The sequence below is a fragment of the Bubalus bubalis genome, chromosome 4 (genome assembly GCF_019923935.1).
Source record: "Bubalus bubalis isolate 160015118507 breed Murrah chromosome 4, NDDB_SH_1, whole genome shotgun sequence".
NCBI lineage: Eukaryota > Metazoa > Chordata > Mammalia > Artiodactyla > Bovidae > Bubalus > Bubalus bubalis.
The window spans coordinates 6,282,574-6,305,177 of record NC_059160.1 but is presented as its reverse complement, the minus strand read 5'-3'; the positions used below and the strand labels follow the sequence as shown (position 1 = coordinate 6,305,177).

The window sequence follows — 22,604 nt, the reverse complement described above, 5'->3', positions numbered from 1 at the left end:
TGAACATGGGCATGGTTTTCTAATCACATGCTTGAAATACTGAAGGCTTACATTCTCAACAGGGGAACGTTTCTTGGAAACTGAAAAAAAAACCCAACTTAGTTATTACCATACTTTTTAGCCTTCCAAAGATCACCCCTACCTGTCAAAAATCATAGTCCTTGGTATTTAATTTCTCTCACTAGGGAAAACTAAATCCAATTTAAATTTAAAACAAGCTAACTGATGAATTTAAATTTCATTTTTCTGCTTGCTGCTGCTGCTAAGTCGCTTCAGTCGTGTCCGACTCTTTGCGACCCCATGGACTGCAGCCTACCAGGCTCCTCCATCCATGGGATTTTCCAGGCAAGAGTACTGGAGTGGGGTGCCATTGCCTTCTCCGTTTTTCTGCTTAGGGAACAGTAATTAAGAAAAAGTCTGAGATACTGATCCAAAGGAAACCAGTATTTTGAAAATTATTCTTTTAGATTTACTATTTTAATTTTGAATATTTAATTGAAGAGCAATATATTGTACTTGAAATGGATACCAATTTGATTTCTAATACTTTGAGTATTTATTTTTATTTATTTACTTGGCTTCACCAGGTCTTAGCTGCTGCACACAGGAGCTTCACTGGGGCATGTGGGATCTAGTTCCCGGACCCGTGATCAAACCTGGGACCCCCAGTATTAGGAGCAAGGAGTCTTAGCCACTGGACCACCAGGGAAGTCCCTTTCTAAAAAAAAATGTATATACATTTATTTGTATTTATTGATTTCTAATACTTCGAACATATAATGGTATGTCTCAGGGAGTTCTACTTACTCAACCTATATCATTTTGGCATACCGCTATAAGCATATAATGGTATTTTATATAAAGGGAGATTTTGCTGGCTAGATTTGTAAGGCTGCCAGTTTAGTGTTTTAGAAATCAGATATATTGAATTTGTAAATGAAATTGAAAATGATTGAGGATCCTTAGCTAGGTTTGTAAATGGGGTTAAGGAAATTTGCTCTTTTATTATAAGTTAATTGAACACTTCAAAAGCTACTTTTACAGAGAAATTAAGAAGTTTATAAATTGACACATGATATTTACGTACTATATTTGAAGATTTGGAAAATGGCTTTTTTTAATTTGTAGATTTGATAAATAAAATTGAGATAAAAGAACCTCAAAGCAGTACATCCGAGTACAAAAGAACCCTCAGATATTAAAAAACTGTATTATCACAAAGAAGCCTCCCAGTTCCTCTACATCATCACTCCTGTTTTCTTTTTCTTCAAAGCACTACCACCTGTTACTTTCTTGGTTATTCTTTACTTGCTCTCTGTCTCTGCTGGTAAGGGAGGAGTCTCAGTCATCTTGTCCATCATTGTATCCTAGCCCAGGGCTTCTTGTTTCACAGGTTTCTAATAGATTTCTGGATAAACAAGCCATCTGGGTCATCCAGCTCATAAGCCCAGCATGTCTTCCCACCGAGCAGAGCCTCCTGAACTCTTACATGCAAATGCTGGACTTCTTCACGAGCGCAACACATATGTGTACAAGAAGAAAATGAGAACTCTGAGATGAACTTACTGCATTAGCATTTCCTCCAACTTGCATGCATCGCAACTGAAACCAAGACCAGTTAGAATCCAACTCTGTAGATCTAAATGGAAAAAAATATTTTGAAATGTTAATACTGTTCGTCCCCAGAATCAAGCCACTTGACTCTTGAGGATAAGATTTCCTCAATCTGCAGGATCCTGAAGAAGCCTAAGTTTCCGTTAACAGTGACACATGCTTCTGGGATGCTGGGGCTCCCGGGTGAATGACAGTCGGTACAAGCTGCTCCTGGACCCTCTCACCCTTCCTAGAAGCCAAGGCTCTGAAAAGCGATGTACTATTTGGAGTTTTTCCAGGTCAGCTATTGATTTGTCCAGTTTGACCCTTAACAGCAGCCTGGAGAATGCTCACAGTCTTGTCAAGTAGAAGGGACCCACTCAACATCACGACCATCAGGGCGGGGAGAAAACCCAGGATTTAATGTTGCTGAAGCGAAAACTGTGTGCCTCCTATCACCACCATACCTTGTACCCGACGTGTTTATAATCTAAGAGCAAGGCAAAAGCAGGAACTATAGGCCCTAACTGTAAGAATTTACCAAGTGATCACTGTAGACAATATGAGAAATCTTCCTATTGAATCCATAGACATGAGCAAAACACAAGGCCGTCCCTACATTCAACACCAGCTTTTCCCGCACTAACTGGTAAGGAACGTGGGCATTTTGAAATGGGTACAGGTTGAACCTCCATCCTTTACTAAATGGGCAAGGTAAAAAGAAAAGAAGCTCCATATTCATCAGAAAATATCCTTTTATGCTGCCTTTCCTGTTTCTCTTATTTCTCTGCCTATTGGTATCATTTAACTTTTGTAAATATTAGGACGTTATTTTGAAGCCAATAGCTACCTTAAGATTAATACTAATACATATTATTATTAAATATGCATAGGACAAACTGACTTCATGGTAACATATGAAAAGTAAAAAATTAAACCCTACTTTATAAGAAACAGATTTCTTATAAAGACAAAAAAATCTTTCTTTGGAATCTGAATACCAAGCAAGGTGATTAAATTATGTATATTGTTCTGAAATTCTTTCTCTGAAAGATCTTGCTTAGTCACCACATTTTCATGAATTCCCACAGGTTGAGTTAGGTGCCATCCCTACCTCCTGGGACGCAAGGTGGCAGTCAACAGCACAACCTCTGGAGGGAGCTTTAAAGTGCAAATCTCTACTCTGTCATTACAAGCTGCATGGCCTTGGGGAAATCACTCAACCTCTGCATCTTACTTTCCTCATCTGTACAGTAGGGATAATTATAGTAGTATCTATTTCACTCTTATAGAAATTAAATAAGCTAATATTGGAAAGGTGCTGGCTCACGGTCAATACCATATGGTAAAATTCTCATGCCACCATCAATATAGTCATAGCATCGCTGTCACCAGCATCACCACCAGCACCACCAGCACCACCATCATCATCATCACCACCAGCATCACCACCATCATCACCATCACCATCAGCACCACCATCATCACCATCACCACCATCATCACCATCATCACCACCATCATCACCATCACCACCAGCACCACCACCATCATAACCATCATCACCACCATCACCACCACCAGCATCACCAGCACCACCACCACCACCACCATCACCACCACCATCACCACCACCATCATCACCATCATCATCATCACCACCATCACCACCAGCACCACCATCATCACCAACATCACCACCATCACCACCATCATCACCATCATCACCAACATCACCACCATCACCAGCATCACCACCAGCACCACCATCACCACCAGCACCACCATCATCACCATCACCACCAGCACCACCATCATCACCACCATCACCACCACCAGCACCACCACCACCACCATCACCACCACCAGCACCACCATCACCACCATCATCACCACCATCACCACCATCACCACCACCAGCACCACCACCACCACCACCATCACCACCACCAGCACCACCATCACCACCATCATCACCACCATCACCACCACCATCACCACCATCACCACCACCATCACCACCAGCACCACCACCATCACCACCAGCACCGCCATCATCACTGTGGTGACTCTGTCACACTGTTCTAAGCAGCAAGCTCCAGAGGACAGGAACACCCCATATTTTTCTCTCAACTCCTAGCACAGGCACAAAATAGGTACCTCACTTTAAATATTTTTTAAAGTCCTAAAATTAAGGCTGTAAGTACTCAGATTTGCTAACCTGCCTCACAACTTTTAATCGTAAACTATCTTTAAAAAAAAAACACCAAGTATTTCATTTTTTTTATACAAAGGTGTTTGTATTTTATTTATCTATTTTTTGTTGCACCTCATAGCATGTGGGATCTTAGTTCCTGGACCAGGAATCAAACCCACACCCCTTACACTGGAAACTAGGAGTTTTAACCACTGAACCACCAGGGAAGTCCTCAAGCCAAATATTTCTATATTTCTTAGAAATAAAAGAAAGAATTGATTGTGTTTAAACTGACCTGACAGAGATTTTCTCTGCTAACATTGGAATTTCAAAATAAAAGGTTGATAGTACTGGACTCTGAATATAGTCAACCTTAAGAGGCCGCTCGAACTGCTTGTCGGTTCCCATGGCTATAGGAGGAGGTGACTCCCTGTAGGCTGTATCTCACCTTTAATTTAGATTAAGAGAAGTGGAAAAGACAAGAGTCCATGACAGTGCTAATAAAAAGTAAAGCAAGGAAAGCAAGAGAAGTTGGAGAATTAGTGTCACTTTAACAAAACAGCTTCTGTTAACAAATCAGGTCAGTGAAAAAACAGGTTTCCCACAACTTCTGTAATCCTCATATGTCAACATAACTGCCTTAAAAACTGCATGAATTACCTTCACTCATGGCTGCTGTAGCCAGTATTCTTTTTTTTTTTTGTAAGTAGAGCATTTAAATGGATTTCAGAAACTTATGAAATCAGAACGAATCTCACAAATAAACATGACAAAGTTATCATGGAATCAAAAATTTTAAGTGGAGTAAATTACACCATAACTAGTAATCTAGACTCTCACAGACAAGCCCAGCAACGGCTTTCAGGCAGCCATTTGTTTATAACTGGCCTGACGGGCTAATTCAAGGTCACGAGAGGTGTTGCCTTTCTAAGCTAACATCATAAAAAGGTTCTCCTCTTGCGTCCACTAAGCCAGCACCCAGATAATTCAGATCTGATCACTGTCAACAAGCTGGCGGCTTGCCACGAGCCAGGATCCATGTGAGTTCATTTGCTCACTCCTGCCAAAGCCCTAGGTAGAGTATAAGCCTTCTAGTCATCACTTTCAAGGGAAGGAGATGGAGACACAGAGATGTAAGGAGCTCACCTGGAGCTTGTAAGGGATGGCAGCAGGATTCAGACCCCCAGCAGCCAAGCTCCAGCGTCCTCACTCTCAGGGCCCACCCAGCATTGCCTCGTGAACCTCGGGGGTGCCCACTGTGCCCAGGCCCACGTCAGTCTTCCCCTCCCGAGTGCACCCCTCATGGGCCTCAGGAGTATAAAGTTTCAGCTCCCAGCCTGGCAGTCAATCAAGACCCTGCCAAGGTCACCGAGACCTTCCCCTCTGAATCTAACGTCTCTTCATTTTCCTATGCTTTAAAAACTAGCTACCAGATATTTCACTTTTTTCCCATCTTTACACATTTTCTTTTGCTTATTTATTTGGCTGCTACGGGTCTTAGTTGCAGTGGCGGCGGTGGTGATTTAGTCGCTAACTCACGTCCGACTCTTGCGACCCCATGAACTGCAGCCGGTCAGGCTCTCCTGTCCATGGGACTTCCCAGGCAAGAATACTGCAGTGGGTTGCCATTTCTCTTCTCCAGAGGATCTTCCTGACCCTGGGATCGAGCCCATGTCTCCTGCATTGCAGGCCGATTCTTTACCACCGAGCCACCAGGGAAGCCTCTTAGCTGTGACCTGTGGGATCCAGTTCCCGGACCAGGGGTTGAACCTGGGCCCCCTGCACTGGGAGCACAGAGTCCTGGCCACCGGACCACCAGGGAAGTCCCTCCAGACTTTTTCTTACTGTCCGAGGGCTGCCCTCCTTGTCTCTCCGTTATCAAAATCGCACCAGGCCTTTGAAGTTCACTGCGACTGCTACTTTCTGTTTAAACTTTGCCCAATTTTCCAAGCCGAAGGAGACGCTCTTTCTATCAGTGCTCTGTACAGACCATCTTACTGTTTACGTTGTATTTGTAGCCCCAGCCCAATGACGTAAGGTTGAGACCCCCTGCACCTCTCATGGCTTGTCAAACACTTAATGGTGAACTAGAGAAGAAACAGAGCCAGAGAGGAGCTCAGGGAGACTTGGTGTCACAGGCCCTGGGGGGAGAGCTCTGGGCCTGGAGTGGGGGTGGGGAGGGGGCGGGGCCACGCCACCAGGTCCATTCTGCTGGCGGCTCCCCAAGCAGTTGGCCATTTCCGCAGATGCCTAACCTCCCTTTCCCTTTTTGCTTGGCAAAAGCCAGAGTTCATGATTTTTTCCTTTGCAAATGTATTGACTTGAAATTCTACTTAAAAAAAACCCAAAACACAGCTCTTATTAAATAAACATTCCACCCATGCCAAACTGTTAATATTAATATGTTCATGCCTAGGAAATGGGACTCTGTGTGTGTGTGTGTGCGTGTGTGTGTGCGTGTGCATACGCATGTGATGTGTGGCTGGTTCGCAGAGGGAGAGAAAGAGGGAAGGGAGTTCTAGAGGAGGGACTTTCACTTCCCACTCTAGGACTGTTTGGATTCTTTTTTCCCAATGAACTATGTTTGTCATTTTTTTTTTTAAATCAATGAAAAATGTTTAAAGAGCAGCCCTCTACCTCTGAAAAAAAAATCCTTAAATACCCTTATCATCCTTGACTTTCTCCTGCTCAAATCCTCAACTGCTGCCCTCAGTTATACATACAGAGATTTTTTTTTTCCTTAATGGCTGTTTTTGAATCATGTACAAGCATTGTGATTCACCCGGTTATATTTATCTAACTTTTCCAAGGGTGGCAATTAAACCTGCAGCAGCCCAAAGAGACCCTGCTGCCCAGTCTAGTCGGGCTCCCAGTCAGCCCTTCCCTCAGCTGGGGACACGTCAGAAAGCCACCTCGTTTCCTGGGAGGGTTTAAACTGGCAGGCTGCTGTGTGGTGGGGAAAAGGGAGGGCCTGCTCCGGTGGGCGGGGCCGAGCAGAGAGGAAGACAGCCAATTGCACACAGAGTCTGGGCATCTCGAGCTCTGGGCAGAGTAGGTCACCATGTGTTACCTGGTGACAATCGACCTGGGGGGAAAAGTACACGCAGATAAACTTGCCCTGGCAACCACATCCCTCCACATTTAAAAAAGATATGAGGACCAGAGAGTGTGTTAAAAATATCCTGCATCTAAGGAAAAAGAAAAGACAAGACGGGAAACTGATAGATGCTCTGAAAGTAGTAAGAACACACAAGAGAATTCCCTTCCCTAAATCATTGCCTATGGAGTTAAATGGCTATAATAATTAACGCGTTCTGCTCCCATGGACGGAGGAGCCTGGTAGGCTGCAGTCCATGGGGTCGCGAAGAGTCGGACTTGACTGAGTGACTTCACTTTCACTTTTCACTCTCATGCATTGGAGAATGCAATGGCAACCCACTCCAGTGTTCTTCCCTGGAGAATCCCAGGGACGGGGGAGCCTGGTGGGCTGCTGTCTATGGGGTCACACAGGGTCAGACACGACTGAAGTGATGTAGCAGCAGCAGCAGCAGCAGCTCTTATAAACTGATTTCTGAGAAAAAGAATTCATGAGAGCACATAAAGAAAGCTTTTTAGGTTAATACAGTAGAAAATTATAATATTAATAGGTTAGTCCATGGGAACAAATACTCTTTGTGGTAATCATGTTATAGGATCAGTGTATTCCTAAAGTCATAACAGGCAGGGAACAGGTGAACTGACTGGGGGAGGCCAGCCACGGGGAGATCTCAGCCACAGGGGTGCCCTGCAGAGGCAAGGACTACTCGAGAGCATGCCCTGCTTGGCTTCCAAGCCCGGAGCCTGCCTGGGGATCCTTATCTGAATGTATTTAACTTCACACAAGGGCACATCCAGCCTCCCACTGGAATGTGGGGTATCTTTAGTACCCACAAAGGCCCCATAGAGGGTCAGAGTAGAGACAGGTACTCGCCAGAGGAGCCCAGGCAACACACATCTGAGGTTAAGAAAAAAGGCTTCACACTGCACACATCTTTCATACAAAAATCATTCCCTCCAGCTCTATTAATGTCCTTGGGAGGCTGAGCTGTCGGATTACACTTGAGGCGAAACCCAGCTCCGAGGGTCCCCCTGACTTAAGTAACTAAGGCTGAAGAAGTGATGGACAGACAGAACCCCCCTTCTCCCAGGAAGGGTCAGAGCAAGACTCCCATGTGCTGCTCATTATCAGAAGACAAAAAAGGAAAGGGGGGCGACAGAGGATGAGATGGTTGGATGGCATCACCGACTCGATGGACATGAGCTTGAGCAAACTCCAGGAGATGGTGAAGGACAGGGAGGCCTGGCGTGCTGCAGTCCGTGGGGTCGCAGAGTTGGACATGACTAAGCGACTGAACAACAGCAACAAAGGAAAAGGACCCTAGACCCTGAGACCCTGCCTCAGACCCTAGACTCTGACTGTGTCTTCAACACCACTGCCTCGGCTCTTGGGCCAGGCTCTACAGACAGCAACTGAATAGAAAATTACTCATTTTCCCAGTTTACTCAGTTACCCATAGACTTAAATCTCCATGACTCAATCTACCTCTCTTGTTACTTGATGGCAAAGCAAACATAAAGGAAAAGGGGAGAGAGGCCCATGGAACGTTGTACTCACCCCCGCCCCCAGGAGAGAGGCCCCCTTACCGGATGAAACTCAGGTGGACGCCCAGGGACCGGTGGCCCCCCGAGCAGTCGATGCACAGGAATACCCCGTAGGTGATGCTGGCCCAGCTGGGGTTCTTGGCACCACAGTCAAAACACACCTGAAAGAAAAGTTCAACACTCAGTCACCAATTGATTCTTATTCGCCAGATCAGCCATCCCATAGGACGATAACAGGATTTGGCTTGAAAACTGCTTAAGCCTCACAATTTAAACTGATTATTAGAGGGAATTCCCTGGTGGTACAGTGATAAAGGACTCAGCGCTTTCACTGCTGGGGCCTGGGTTCAAGCCCTGGTCAGGGAACTAAGACCCCACAAGCAGTGCGGTACAGCCAAAAACAAATAAATAAACGAACTGGCTATTAGAAAATATCTCACCTCGATTTTTTAAAAAAGGCTCAAATTTCTACTTCATTTATGATATTATTATATTACACATATTATATATAAATATAAATATTAATACAATGCATTAATTACATAATAAATTACATATTACCGTGTATCTATTATAACACGTCCCTGGTGGCTCAGCGGTAAAGCATTCGCCTGTAGGGTGGGAGATGCAGGAGACACGAATTCCACCTCTGGGTCGGGAAGATTCCCTGGAGGAGGAAATGGCAACCCACTCCGGTATTTCTTGCTGGGAAAATCCCATGGACAGAGGAGCCTGGTGGACTATGGTCCATTGGGTCACAAAGAGTTGAAGCACACACATACAGGTTATTATAACACTCGGCGGTATGTGTAGTGAATTCAGATATGTTTATCATCTCAAATATGACGCATGCATGAAGCATCAACAGGGCTCCTGCCCCATCACATGAACAAACACTAGACAGGAACATCCTGGGGAAACGCCCAACGCCTTACGGTCCCTTGCTCTCCACCAGATGGCAGGCGTTCACGCATGTTTCTTTCCTCCTCAGCCAGAGGAGGCCAAGAGCGTGGTAGCCAGACTCCAAGATGCCCCTGGGATCCTGCCCTCCTGGTCCTAACTGAAGTGAAGTCACTCAGTTGTGTCCAACTCTTTGCAACCCTATGGACTGGAGTCCACCAGGCCTCCTCCATCCATGGAATTTTCTAGGCAAGAGTGCTGGAGTGGGTTGCCATTTCCTTCTCCAGGGCGGGGCTTCCCTTGTGGCTCAGCTGGTAAAGAATCCATTTGCAATGTGGGAGACCTAGGTTCGATCCCTGGGTTGGGAAGGTCCCCTGGAGAAGGGAAAGGCTACTCACTCCAGTATTCTGGATTAGAGAATTCCATGGACCATATAGTTCATGGGATCGCAAAGTCAGTCAGACACGACTGAGCGACTTTGATTTCACTTCACTTCTCCAGGGGATCTTTCTGACCCAGGGATCGAACCCAGATCTCTCGCATTGCGGGCAGATGCTTTGTCAGATGCTTTACCGTCTGAGCCACCAGGGAATCCCAAATCCTGGTCCTAAACCCTCATGTGATCTCCAGCCTCACTCTGCCCAGGAGACTTGTGTGACCAATGATACGGCAGATGTGCTGCTGTGTCATTTCCGGGTGCGGTCCTAAAAGGCCCTGCGGCTTCCTTTCTCTCTCCGGCTCCCTCTTCCCTGGATCCCTGGCTCTGGAGGACAGCAGCTGCCATGTCCAGAGGTCACTGGGCAGCCTAGTGGAGAGACCCACGTGGGGAGGAACCGAGGCCTTCAGTCCAACAGCCAGCCAGTGGGAAGCGGAGGCCGGCTGACCTCCGTGTGGGTGAGCTTCGAGTAGAGGCCCCAGCCTTCAGTGGCTGTGGCCTCGTGAGAGGCCCTGAACCTGCCAGCATCAACGATGACGCAAGTCAACATTCTTCATCTGATAACAGGAGCACAGACACAGTGCTTGTCATGGAAATTAACACTACTGATTAATTAAGAGTCGCAACAACAGGACTGTTAAGAATTCCACTAATAATCGAATTGTTTTCCAGGAAAGAAAAAAAGAAACCCATATTTTCACCAGCTGAGCGCCCTCTCTCCGCAGATTCCTGGCCTTCAAAAGCTGTGTGAGACGAGTTGTGATTGTTGTTTTAAGATGCTGAGTTCTGCAGTGGATACTGATATGGAGACCTATCGCTGCATGGAACGCTGTGTCCTTCACCACCTCTGCCCCCTCCACTCTCTGCAGGCCACTTTTATAACAGACACACAGCTCACGCCCACGGAGCATGCCCCCTCCTGCACAGAGGGTGCCTGGCACTCCTACAGGGTCCTGGGGACCCCTCCTCCCTCATCAGCACACAGCCCAGAATGGTGAGAGCTCAATCAATGTTTTCTGTGTATTTTTTTATCTCCCACTGAGCCTGAAAAATAGTGATGTACCCACACTGAGCATTCAGTAAATATATTAATCAAATGAACAATTTGTAAAAAATAGCACCAGCTCAAAAATTATCGCCAGCCCTCTCAACACTGACTGCAGTCAAACATTCTTCATCTAATAATGAGACATAAGAGTATTCTAAAATACACAGTGCTTGTCATGGAATTAATATTTGTAATGAATTAAAACCAGAACAACAGAACAGTAAAAACTCCATGAATAGGAGGTTTTTTTAAAAGCTCCCAAATTTCAGATATGCTTGTCAGGCAGAGCCCCCTCTGTGAAGGTTGTTCCAACTTTAACCATGAAGAGAGATCTGGCTTCTGGCCTCTCGAGGGCAATACATGCGTGAAAACACACGTGGATTTTCCAAAGCCCTTCAGGGTGACAGGTTCACATGAAGCCTATGGGAATAGTGGTGGAGGGGTGACAGTTGACATGAGAGACACCGGTCATTCACTTCGGTGTTTGTTGGTTGCCTGCTGTATGCCAGACGCCATGGCAGAGCCTGAGGTATTAAGAAATGGATGGTGGCACTGATCCCACAAACACTTGCTGAGTCCCTCCCCTTCCCCCCAACAGGCCACTAATGTAGGAGAAACGCATGCACGTTAAGCTGCTTCAGTCCTGTCTGATTCTTTGCGATCCCATGGACTGGAGCCCGCCAGGCTCTTCCATCCATGGAGATTCTCCAGGCAGGAATACCAGAGTAGGTTGCCAGGCCCTCCTTCAGGGGATCTTCCCGACCCAAGGATCAAACTCAAGTCTCCTGTGTCTCCAGCGTTGGCAGGCAGATTCCTTACCACTAGGACCACCCATGGAGAAGGCAATGGCACCCCACTCCAGTACTTTTGCCTAGAAAATCCCACGGACGGAGGAGCCTGGTAGGCTGCAGTCCATGGGGTTGCAAAGAGTCGGACACGACTGAGCAACTTCACTTTCACTTTTCACTTTCATGCATTGGAGAAGGAAATGGCAACCCACTCCAGTGTTCTTGCCTGGAGAATCCCAGGGACGGGGGAGCCTGGTGGGCTGCCGTCTATGGGGTTGCACAGAGTCAGACACAACTGAAGCGACTTAGCAGCAGCAGGACCACCCAGGACATGAAAATGAAGATGCCCCGGGGTAATGGCCATTAGAGTAAGGAATCCCCTCTAGTGGGCTGCCACACAGTGGGACCGACTCTGCCAAAGGTGCCATCCCCCTGCAAGAGACCACTGTAATTCCTCATTCACTCAGCCAACAGCTGCCACTATCGGGAAGCCCCTGGCACACATGGAGTGATGTACAAAGGTGGCCTGTGGAACTCACAGCAGTCTAGGAGTCCTAGCAGGGAAGACAACACTAGTTATAATGCTGAACCTCAGAAAGCAAGGATAGGATGCAAAGTTTTCTAGACAGGGTACAAGTGGCATTTGGGACATCAAGAATAGAGTCTAAAAGGGCAGTAAGTGGCAAAAGCCTATGCGGGAAATGGCCCTGTGCAGGGAGATGACCCAGAGGCTGGGAGCACACAGCCCAGAGCAGGCAAGTCCGAGAATCACTCCCGAGGTAGTTGCAAGGCTGGCTGTGAAAAGACAGCATCAGGGCTTCTAACAAGCGGCCTCAGCATCTTCCTGACCTACCAACTAAGAATGTAGCTCCATGAGGGCTGGGGCCTTGCTCGCTTGAGCTGAGCTCTGAGCGTTGAGCCTGATACAAAGCACGGACCAAATGCAAACACAGGTGGTCGAAGAGCTCCTGAGCCAAGACTGTGACCTATGGAGGCTGAAGTCAGAGGACAGCTAGAAATCCCAGCCTGGCTCTCACAAGTGCTGCCTTGGTTCTCCTGCTGAAACGGGGACTCTACTGTGCTTTGATATGCAACTGTAAACCAAAATGCCAAAGAATCGATGCTTTTGAATTGTGGTCTTGGAGAAAACTCTTGAGAGTCCTTTGGACAGCAAGGAGATCAGACCGGTCAATCCTAAAGGAAATCAACCCTGAATTTTCATTGGAACGACTTGATGCTGAAGCTGAAGCTCCAATACTTTGGCCACCTAATGCAAAGAGCCAACGCATTGGAAAAGACCCTGATTCTGGGAAAGATTGAAGGCAGGAGGAGAAGGGGACGACAGGATGGACAGTTGAATGGCACTACTGACTCAAAGGACATGAATTTGAGCAAACTCTGGGAGATGGTGGAGGACAGGGAAGCCTGGAGTGCTGCAATCCATGGGGTCACAAAGAGTTGGACATGACTTAGCGACTGAACAACAGTAACAAACCAAAGTGGAGATATGGTTTTCTAAACAAAATATCAGCTTTCATGGTAATAAAACTAGTTTTGGACTAGCAGTTTGTTTTGCCTTGTGTGAGAATAATAATTACTATAGAAATCACAGCTAATATGTTCCATGCCAGGCATTGTTGCTGGTCAACGGAATCTTTCTAACAACTGTATAAGAAGGCACTTTTCTTATCCCCATCAGGGCCAGCTTCTGGGCATGTGTGTAATCCATGCATTCACTCACATGGGGCCCTGCATGGCACGCAGAAGGGCCCATGAGTGGTTAATGCTCTGCTGTGCCATCTTGAAATTCTTAATACTTTTCCAACAAGAGCCCTCCATGTTCACTTTGCATGTTTCAAGTTCCCTGCAAAGTTTATAAAGCCAGTCTTATCCCCATGTTAGAGAAAACTAAGGAAATATGAAGTGAAGGGTCATAGCCAGGAAGTAGTATCCCAGGGATGAGACCCCAGACAGGCAGTCTGCCCTCGAGCACACTCTTCATCCCTTCACTGTGCTGCCTCTCTCCAGACCAGGCAGCCCTTGATCTGTCCTCTAGACACAGGACCACTAGCTCCAAAAAGGCAGCAACCTGTCCCTTTCCCATCGGCGCATCCTCAGTGCTTTGCAGTGCCCGGCACACTGCAGGTGCTTAACTAGTATTTGTTGAATGAATAACTCAAACAATCAATGTAACATCAAGGAACAGCTGAGATGGGAAGGATTTCACAAACTAGAAAACTGACCCTTTGAGGTAAACCTTTGATCCAGAGTAAATATTCACCATACACAGAGAGGGAGCAGTTGGATGCCGCATTCTAAAAATAAACCACAGTGTTTTTAAGTGCCTTTCCTGTAGAGCTCTATTTAACCTTCTCATTTTAAAAATGCTTATTAATTCTTCCACATCATTATAACTAGTTTCCATCTTTGCTTAGGTAAAGGTTTATTGTGTGTGTGTGTATGCTGAGTCGCTTCAGTTGTGTTCAACTCTGTGCAACCCGATGGACCATAGCCCACCAGGCTCCTCTGTCCATGGGCTTCTCCAGGCAAGAACACTGGAGTGGGTTGCCATGCTCTCCTCCAGGGGATCTTCCTGACCCAGGGATGGAAACTTTGTCTTTTATGTCTTCTGCCTTGGCAGGCAGTTCTTTACCACTAGCGCCACCTGGGAAGCCCTATGGTTTATTCTGTTTGCCACCCCATGGTCTATACAGTCCATGGAATTCTCCAGGCCAGAATGCTGGAGTGGGTAGCCTTTCCCTTCTCCAGGGGATCTTCCCAACCCAGGGATTGAACCCAGGTCTCCCGCATTGCAGGCGCATTCTTTACCAGCTGAGCCACAAGAGAAGCCCAATGGTTTATACAGTTCAGTTCAGTTCAGTCACTCAGTAGTGTCCGACTCTTTGTGACCCCATGAATTGCAGCACACCAGGCCTTCCTGTCCATCACCAACTCCTGGAGTTCACTCAAACTCACATCCATTGAGTCAGTGATGCAATCCAGCCATCTCATCCTCTGTCGTCCCCCTCTCCTCCTGCCCCCAATCCCTCCCAGCATCAGGGTCTTTTCCAGTGAGTCAACTCATTGGAAACTGGAGTTTCAGCTTTAGCATCATTTCTTCCAAAGAACACCCAGGGCTGATCTCCTTTAGAATGGACGGGTTGGACCTCCTTGCAGTCCAAGGGACTCTCAAGAGTCTTCTCCAATACCACAGTTCAAAAGCATCAATTCTTTGGCGCTCAGCTTTCTTCACAGTCCAACTCTCACATCCATACATGACCACTGGAAAAACCATAGCCTTGACTAGACGGACATTTGTTGGCAAAGTAATGTCTCTGCTTTTCAATATGCTATCTAGGTTGGTCATAACTTTTCTTCCAAGGAGTAAGCGTCTTTTAATTTCATGGCTGCAGTCACCATCTGCAGTGATTTTGGAGCCCAAAAACATAAAGTCTGACACTGTTTATTACTAACACTCAAATAAATAAAAAGTCTTAGTCAAGGAACGTAGCACCACACTGTGGAACACTACCACAAACTAATTTTGCTCAATACTTTTATTAACCCTACTATAGAATATAAATTTTTTTACAGGTGTGTTGTTCATAATTAAAATAATAATAACAAAAATAGCTGATATGTATCGATGGCCAATATATACAGGTACTACTCTAAGTGTTTTTCTCGGATTTTCTTATTTAATCCTCACAATAACTCTCTGAATTAGACCCGGCTCATGCCCCATTTTCAGATGAGGAAAAAAGGCACACAAAATGGTCAAGTAATCTGCCCAAAGTGACAGGAAGTCATGGGGTCTGGACAACAATTTATAGGCCAGCCCACACATGTCCTTCAAAAGCGTTCTTGGTATAAAGACACTGACTTCTTATTTAAAAGGGGCACCTTCCTGTTGATGAGTTCAGTCAATGAGAACATATGTTGTGTTTCTGAGATAAAGCAGACAAAAATATATGGTTTCTACTCTGCTAACTCTAGATCCTTATCTCATCTAGTTTACAGCAACCACTCTTTATAAACAGATTCACGGAAATTTGAAAATCAAGAAAACAGCAAAGAAATCGGCACTGGAGAATTCCTGGAACCTTTCTCCTCCGGTCTTTCTTACATTCGTCAGATATCACCTCCAATAAATGGCTTCCTTTCCTATTTCTCTTAGGCTGTAAAAATACTGGCCCCCCCCGACCTGGACTGAAAGACATCTACATGTTGTAAAACTCGGGGACTTTCTGTGCCACCCTGTCTCATGACCATGCTGCTTAACAGCTGTTCACTCTGGAGGTGGCAGTGGGGGCCAGGCAGAACAGTCACGGAGAAGAGGGGAGAGTCCATGTTGACATGACCGCCCTTTGCACTGGCCAGGTTCCACGCCAACCTGTGATCCTCACCGAGGTATCACTTTAGCCTGATGTGTCATCCATCTCTAGCCAGTCGCAATAAGTGCTAAGAGTCATAGGGGTGGGAAACAGCCCCTGAGATGAAGAAAAAAAGGAAAACCCCAATCTCCAAGGACACCCAAAGGGAAGGAAGGGAAAGGGTCTGTGCTGGGCTTTCTTAGCAAGAGTTAAGAGCTCCAAGTCACTTAGCAGCAACTACTTAGAAGCTTCATGAGACACGGAGATTGAGGCTCCCCCACCAAAGGACACGGCACCAACCAGCCTCCAACTGGAGCCTCTGGGGAGACTCAGAGGTGAGCTCGAAGGTGGGGAGGGGGCATCAGCTTGCCCAGAGCTACCAGCTGGAGTTTCTGACCCGGTGCATGCTTCCTGGCTGGGTCACAGGTGGCCTGCGGGGTCCGCCCCCAATCGCGGGAGCCCCGTGTACGCCCCCCTCCCCTCCAGCCCTTTCTCAGGTCCCCGAGCTCACCCCTAATTCTCTCAGGAACTCAAGTGTCCACTCTGCTGCCCCCTCAAAGCCCCCTTTGCCTCCCCGTAAGCTCCCAGGCCCCATACGCCCCTGGGACCCCCAGATGCTCCCGCCTCCCGCCCCCAGGACTTCCCAGGTGTCCGTCCAGCCTTGGACCTAAGCGTGCGCCCCCTGCCCCGCCCCTCCCTTGCTGAAGCGGGGAGGGCAGCGCACCGCCGGGACCCAGGCCAGGCCCAGCCTTTGCGGCCGTACAGTGCGACGTGTCACACAGGCCGGGCCGGCTCCTCCTCCCCGCGGCCGCGGCCACTGGCGCCGTAGGGGCCTCCCGCGGTATCCCGCAGGGATGCCAGGCGAGCCTGAACACTCCTGGCGGCCGTTACCTTGTTGGTGGGCACCGAGCGGAGGCGCTTGAAGATGGTCAGGATGTCTTGCTTGCTGGGGTCCCCCATGATCACCCAAGAACGGGGGCGCAGCTGGCCCCGCCAACCGGGAAGGGCAGAGCTGCAGCGGTTGCAGCCTCCCGAGGGTAGACGCCGACCGAGGGGCGGGGCTGCCCGGGAAGATCAGACCCCGCCTCTCGACGGCCCCGCCCTGGCCCCGCCCACCGCCGAAGCGCACGCGCCCCTCGCGCCGCTCGCTCAAGCCCCGCCCCGGAGCGGCACGCGCGTGCGCAGGGAAGCTCGCAAGCCTCCAGGCCCCTACCTGGCTTTGTCTCTGGGCGGTGCTTGTCGCAGGCGGACCGGGGTCAGGTTTATGCGGGCGCTCACGGCTGCCCGAGGCACCACCGCCTCGGATGACTCACTCCTTCCTCGGCCACAGTCGGGCGGCAGAACCTGCCACTCCAAGTGGCAAAGGAGAAAACTTGCAGGGCGAGGGCCTCCCTTCCGTCTCCCGATGCCCGAGGGCAGGATTTTTTTCTAGTCGCCTTTTAACATATTTATTTATTTTGCCCCAAGCTAAAGCTGAGGCCTGGATGGGAAGCGTCCTGTGGCGAAACTGACCGGTACTCTTGCTTCCAGTACTCTTGCCTGGAAAATCCCATGGACAGAGGAGCCTGGCAGGCTACAGTCCATGGGGTCGCAAAGAGTCGGACACGACTGAGCGACTTCACTTTGGGTATATCAGTTATTGTTATTGTTCAGTAGCTCAGTCGTGTCCGACTCTTTGCAACCCCATGGACTGCAGCACTGCCAGGCTTCCCTGTCCTTCACGCTTTCCTGGAATTTGCTCAGACTCATGTCCACTGAGTTGGCGATGCCATGCAACCATCTCATCTTCTGCTGCCCCCTTCTCCTCCTACCTTCAATCTTTTCCAGCATCAGGGTCTTTTCTAATGAGTCAACTCTTCTCATCAGGTGGCCAAAGTATTGGAGCTTCAGTCCTTCTAATGAATATTCAGGGTTGATTTCCTTTAGGATTGACTGGTTTGATCTCCTTGCTGTCCAAGGGACTCTCAAGAGTCTTCTTCAACACCACAGTTCGAAAGCATCAATTCTTCAGCGTTCAGCCTTATTTATGGTCCAACTCTCAAACCCATACATGACTATTGGAAAAACCATACCTTTGACTGTATAGACCTTTGTTGGGAAAGTAATGTCTCTTCTTTCATTTTTTTTCCCCCAGGATGATTGCAACATATATTTAACAATACAGTTTTACATAGAATGCTAAGAGCACTTTTCATATTTTACAGAAGAACTTGAAATATTTGGACTTTCTATTAATATACCATAGCAAAGCCAAATCTAATTCCTAAATAGATGCATTACAATTTGTTTATAGAGTTTAAAGGCTTAATGGCAATAAGGAGGGGAGGAAGAAGTGAAAGTTTATTTTACATAACTGACTGGAAAATAAATTCGAGAAAAAGCAAGTACAATTTAATACGTTCTCATGCGCCCTGAAGGAGGTGGTGCCCGTTTTGGAGGAGTGACCACTGTGTCCAGATAGTCTCCTATTTGGAACTTCTGTGACTGCAGGGTCGTGGAGTCATCAGGCCCCTTTCTCCCAGACATGGTGCTGCCAATCTCCTTTACTCGATAGCCAGGCCTTTTAAGATCTGTAAAAACAATTGCAAAATTGAAGTGTGTGGCTTTTTTTCTGGCTTCTGGGTAGACTTTTACTAAACTAGTCGATTCTTTCAAGGTTGCATCCATCCAAGTGTAGATCTGCAGCTCGCTGGATGGCACGTTTCTGCGGGAGAACTCGTCCATGCAGTGGTGGCGGCTGTTGTTGGTGGTGAAGACGCGCAGGAGCAGTGGGCAGGTCTTCTCCAGATCCATGGGCTTCTCTGGCTCCTTCTTAATTTCCTCCTGGGTAATGCCCAACTGCACCACCATCTTTCTTCTCCGGCCTTCGAGACACTCACTCTGACCTCTGACCCCAGCAGCAAGCATGAGAACCAAGCCTGTCTCTGCTTTTTAATACTCTGTGTTTGTCATAGCTTCTCTTCCAAGGAGCAAGCATCTTTAATTTCATGGCTGCAGTCACCATCCTCAGTGATTTTGGAGCCCAAGAAAATAGTCTGTCACTGTTTCCATTTTTCCCAATCTATTTGCCATGAAGTGATGGGACCAGATGCCATGATTATAGTTTTCTGAATGTTGAGTTTTAAGCCAACTTTTTCACTCTCCTCCTTCACTTTCATCAAGAGACTTTTTAGTTCCTCTTCACTTTCTGCCATAAGGGTGGTGTCATCTGAATATCTGAGGTTATTCATATTTCTCCTGGCAATCTTGATTCCAGTTTGTGCTTTATCCAGCCTTGCATTTCACATGATGTACTCTGCATGTACATCACTGGTTTTTCCAGTGGTCATGTATGGATGTGAGAGTTGGACTGTGAAGAAAGCTGAGTGCTGAAGAATTGATGTTTTTGAACTGTGGTGTTGGAGAAGACTCTTGAGAGTCCCTTGGACTGCAAGGAGATCCAACCAGTCCATTCTGAAGGAGATCAGCCCTGGGATTTCTTTGGAAGGAATGATGCTAAAGCTGAAACTCCAGTACTTTGGCCACCTCATGCGAAGAGTTGACTCATTGGAAAAGACTCTGATGCTGGGAGGGATTAGGGGCAGGAGGATGAGATGGCTGGATGGCATCACTGACTCGATGGACATGAGTCTGAGTGAACTCCAGGAGCTGGTGATGGACAGGGAGGCCTGGCGTGCTGTGTGATTCATAGGGTTGCAAAGAGTCGGACACGACTAAGTGACTGAACTGAACTGACTGACTCTGCATGTATAGTCATGTATGGATGTGAAAGTTGGAATGTAAAGAAAGCTGAGTGCCGAAGAATTGATGCTTTTGAACTGTGGTGTTGGAGAAGACTTTTGAGAGTCCCTTGGACTGCAAGGAGATCAAACTAGTCCATCCTAAAGGAAATCAGTCCTGAATATTCATTGGAAGGACTGATGCTGAAGCTAAAACTCCAATACTTTGGCCACCTGATGCGAAGAACTGACTCATTGGAAAAGACCCTGATCCTGGGAAAGATTGAAGGCAGGAGGAGAAGGGGAGGACAGAGGATGAAATGGTTGGATGACATCACTGACTCGATGGACATGAGTTTGAGCTAGCTCCAGGAGTTGGTGACGGACAGGGAAGCCTGGTGTGCAGGGGGTCGTAAAGAGTTGGACACGACTGAGTGACTGAACTGAACTCTGCAGATAAGTTGGATAAGCAGAGTGACAATATCCAGCCTTGTTGTACTCCCTTCCTGATTTTGAACCAGTTCATTATTCCGTGTCAGGGTAAATCAGTGAGAGGTAACAATTCTCCTAAGGCAAAAGATGCTTATTGGTCTTATATGATGAAAGCAGACAAGAAGAGAAGCTGGCTTTTTCCTACCCTTTGGCTGACGTTACTACCTGGAGGGTTTAAGTGCTTGGAGAAGGGCATCTCTTTGGCTTAGTGGGTTGGAGCCGCTAGATAAGTGTCGCCCGCGGGTCAGGACAAAGATAACAGGTTTTGGAGTCCAGGCCCGGTTCAGCCAGCTCCCTCCCAGCTTTGTGATCTTGGTCAGATCACTTCTCTGAAGCTGGGCTGCTCCTCCCTACCATGGGGTTAGGGCTGGGGAATCAGTGCTGGGCAGTGCAGTAAAGCAGCCTCCCAGTGAACCCAGGGAAAGGCTTGGGCAGTTGTCTTTCTGCTTTTGAGGCGCCGTGAGGCGTGTTCTCTCAGCCAGTCTGGTTATATACCCTCAGGGAAGCTGGAAGCTTGCAGGGCTGGAAGTATTCCAAGGAAGGGAAATATATCACCTTCCAGAACAGTAAGTTACTTTTGCAGTAAGTTTCAGCTCTGACTGAAAGTTCTTCCTTGTATTGAATCAAAGTATTACTTCCCTGGTGGCTCAGTGGTAAAGAATCTGCCTGTCAGTGCAGGAGACAAGTTTGATCCCTGGGTCAGGAAGATCTCCTGGAGGAGAAAATGGCAACCCACTCCAGGATTCTTACTGGAGAATCCCATGGACCGAGGAACCTGGCGGGCTCCAGTCTATGGGGTCACAAAGAGTCAGACACAACTTAATGACTGAACAACAACAACACTGCTGTAGTCCCTGAACTTTGTGTCCTTCGGTACTGGTTTGACCCGACACAGAATACCCTTTCTGATGAGAATAATTTCTTATCAAGTTATGTATCAGATTCAGGGTATTGTCCACTCTGAGAAGAAAAAATGTACAATGAAAAGTAGACAGTATCTACACTAACTGAGGCATAAAAGGACTAAAGGAAAAAAAAAATATCATCAGTGTTTTTTTCTCATCCGCTTAAGTGTTCTTCATAGAACTTATTACACCTAATGCCTTAATATGTCATACTCCTGTCAACTGAATATAAGTTTTTGAGATCAGATGTATTGTGTCTATCTTTCTATCCCCAGCACCTAAAACAAAGCCTGACACATAGAATATATTCAGTAAGGATGTGTGGAAAAGGCTTAGAATGTAGAAAGCTGAGAAGAATGTGATTCAGCATAATAATGAGAAACGACTGGATAACGTTTAAAATTATAACTTGAGCCCATCAGAGGACTGAGGTTGCAAAGCAACCAAGTACACAGAATTCCAAAGAGAGACGCACCTCCCCAAGACAGATGGAACACAGAACTCTGTCACCTTTGGCGAAGAACAGGGGAAAGAGGTGGCTGCCATACAAGTGGGCAAAAGGAAGTCAGTTAAAAGTTTAATGAATTCTTCGAGGCCAAGCGTGGACTAGCATGTCAGTTTAGAATAGCTAGGGGCCTCAGAAACAAAGAGAGCTTACTGTCTTCATTCACAACGTCTTTTCTATAAAACCTCCATCAGAAGTCTTTCTTCAAAAGAAAGATGGAGACAAGAGAGACGGAAAGAAACACCTCGTTGGGCAAGGATCCAACTTTTGGTGCATGGACGTAGAAGCCCACCCACTTCCTTCTCTCCTAGAAAGCAAAAGCATCAAATTCAGTTTTCCTTGGGCCATAGGCAAAGAGCCATGGCTGCCAGGGGTAGAAGCCGAATTCAGTAATCCCAAATCCTGAAGAGGATAGGAAGTCCTCCTGCTCTCAAAAGAGTCTAGGCAGAAATTCATTGCTTCAGATCTGAGAGAAATAGAAGGGCCCAGTCAATAGACAGGTCCACATTGTCTTCTGGGTACTGTCCTTGCTCTCTACTTTTTATGAAGACAGCCTGGTATGCCATGGTATACCAGATGTTCACATCTGGTTTACTCACAGGTAACATAACAGCTATGTTACCTGTAGCCAGGTAACATTTTATGGAAAAACTCCAATGATCTTTTTGGCCAGGGGCTTTCCAGGTGGTGTAGTTGGTAAAGAATCTGCCTGCTCAGTGTAGGAGACACAAGAGATACAGGTTCGATCCCTGGGTCAGGAAGAGCTGTGGAGAAGGGAATGGCTATGCACTCCAGTATGCTTGCCTGGAGAATCCCATGGACAGAGGAGACTGGCAGGCTACAGTCCATGGGCTCACAAAGAGTTGCACATGGCTGAGTGACTTACGCTTCAACTTCAACTTCCCAGGTGGCACAGTTGGTGAAGAATCTGCCTGCTCAATGCAGGAGACACAAAAGATGCGGGGTCAATCCCTGAGGTTGCAGAGTCAGGCATGAATGAGTGTGCA

General features: G+C 47.2%; 2 protein-coding genes across 2 annotated transcripts in view; both read right to left on the bottom strand.

The window, feature by feature from the left end:
- The window catches only part of ARFGAP3 (ADP ribosylation factor GTPase activating protein 3), a 50,947-nt gene extending 33,904 nt beyond the window's left edge, over positions 1-17,043 (bottom strand). Inside the window, exons 1-3 of the mRNA XM_025282743.3 lie at positions 16,868-17,043; positions 8,474-8,592; positions 1,567-1,639 (exon numbers count right to left, since the gene is read on the bottom strand). Of these exons, the coding sequence (XP_025138528.1) occupies positions 1,567-1,639; positions 8,474-8,592; positions 16,868-16,936 (261 nt within the window). The 5' untranslated portion in view covers positions 16,937-17,043. The remainder of the gene's footprint in view (positions 1-1,566; positions 1,640-8,473; positions 8,593-16,867) is intronic.
- Positions 17,044-18,110: 1,067 nt separating this feature from the next.
- Positions 18,111-18,997, bottom strand: LOC102404945 (histone deacetylase complex subunit SAP18-like). The gene has a single exon (XM_044942470.2). The coding sequence runs from the start codon at positions 18,881-18,883 to the stop codon at positions 18,368-18,370; it is 516 nt and encodes a 171-aa protein (XP_044798405.2). The 5' UTR covers positions 18,884-18,997; the 3' UTR covers positions 18,111-18,367.
- Positions 18,998-22,604: the final 3,607 nt, after the last annotated feature.

Excerpts from the sequence above, each read along its gene's own strand:
- LOC102404945 (XM_044942470.2), bottom strand. The coding sequence starts at position 18,883 with ATGCTTGCTGCTGGGGTCAGAGGTCAGAGTGAGTGTCTCGAAGGCCGG.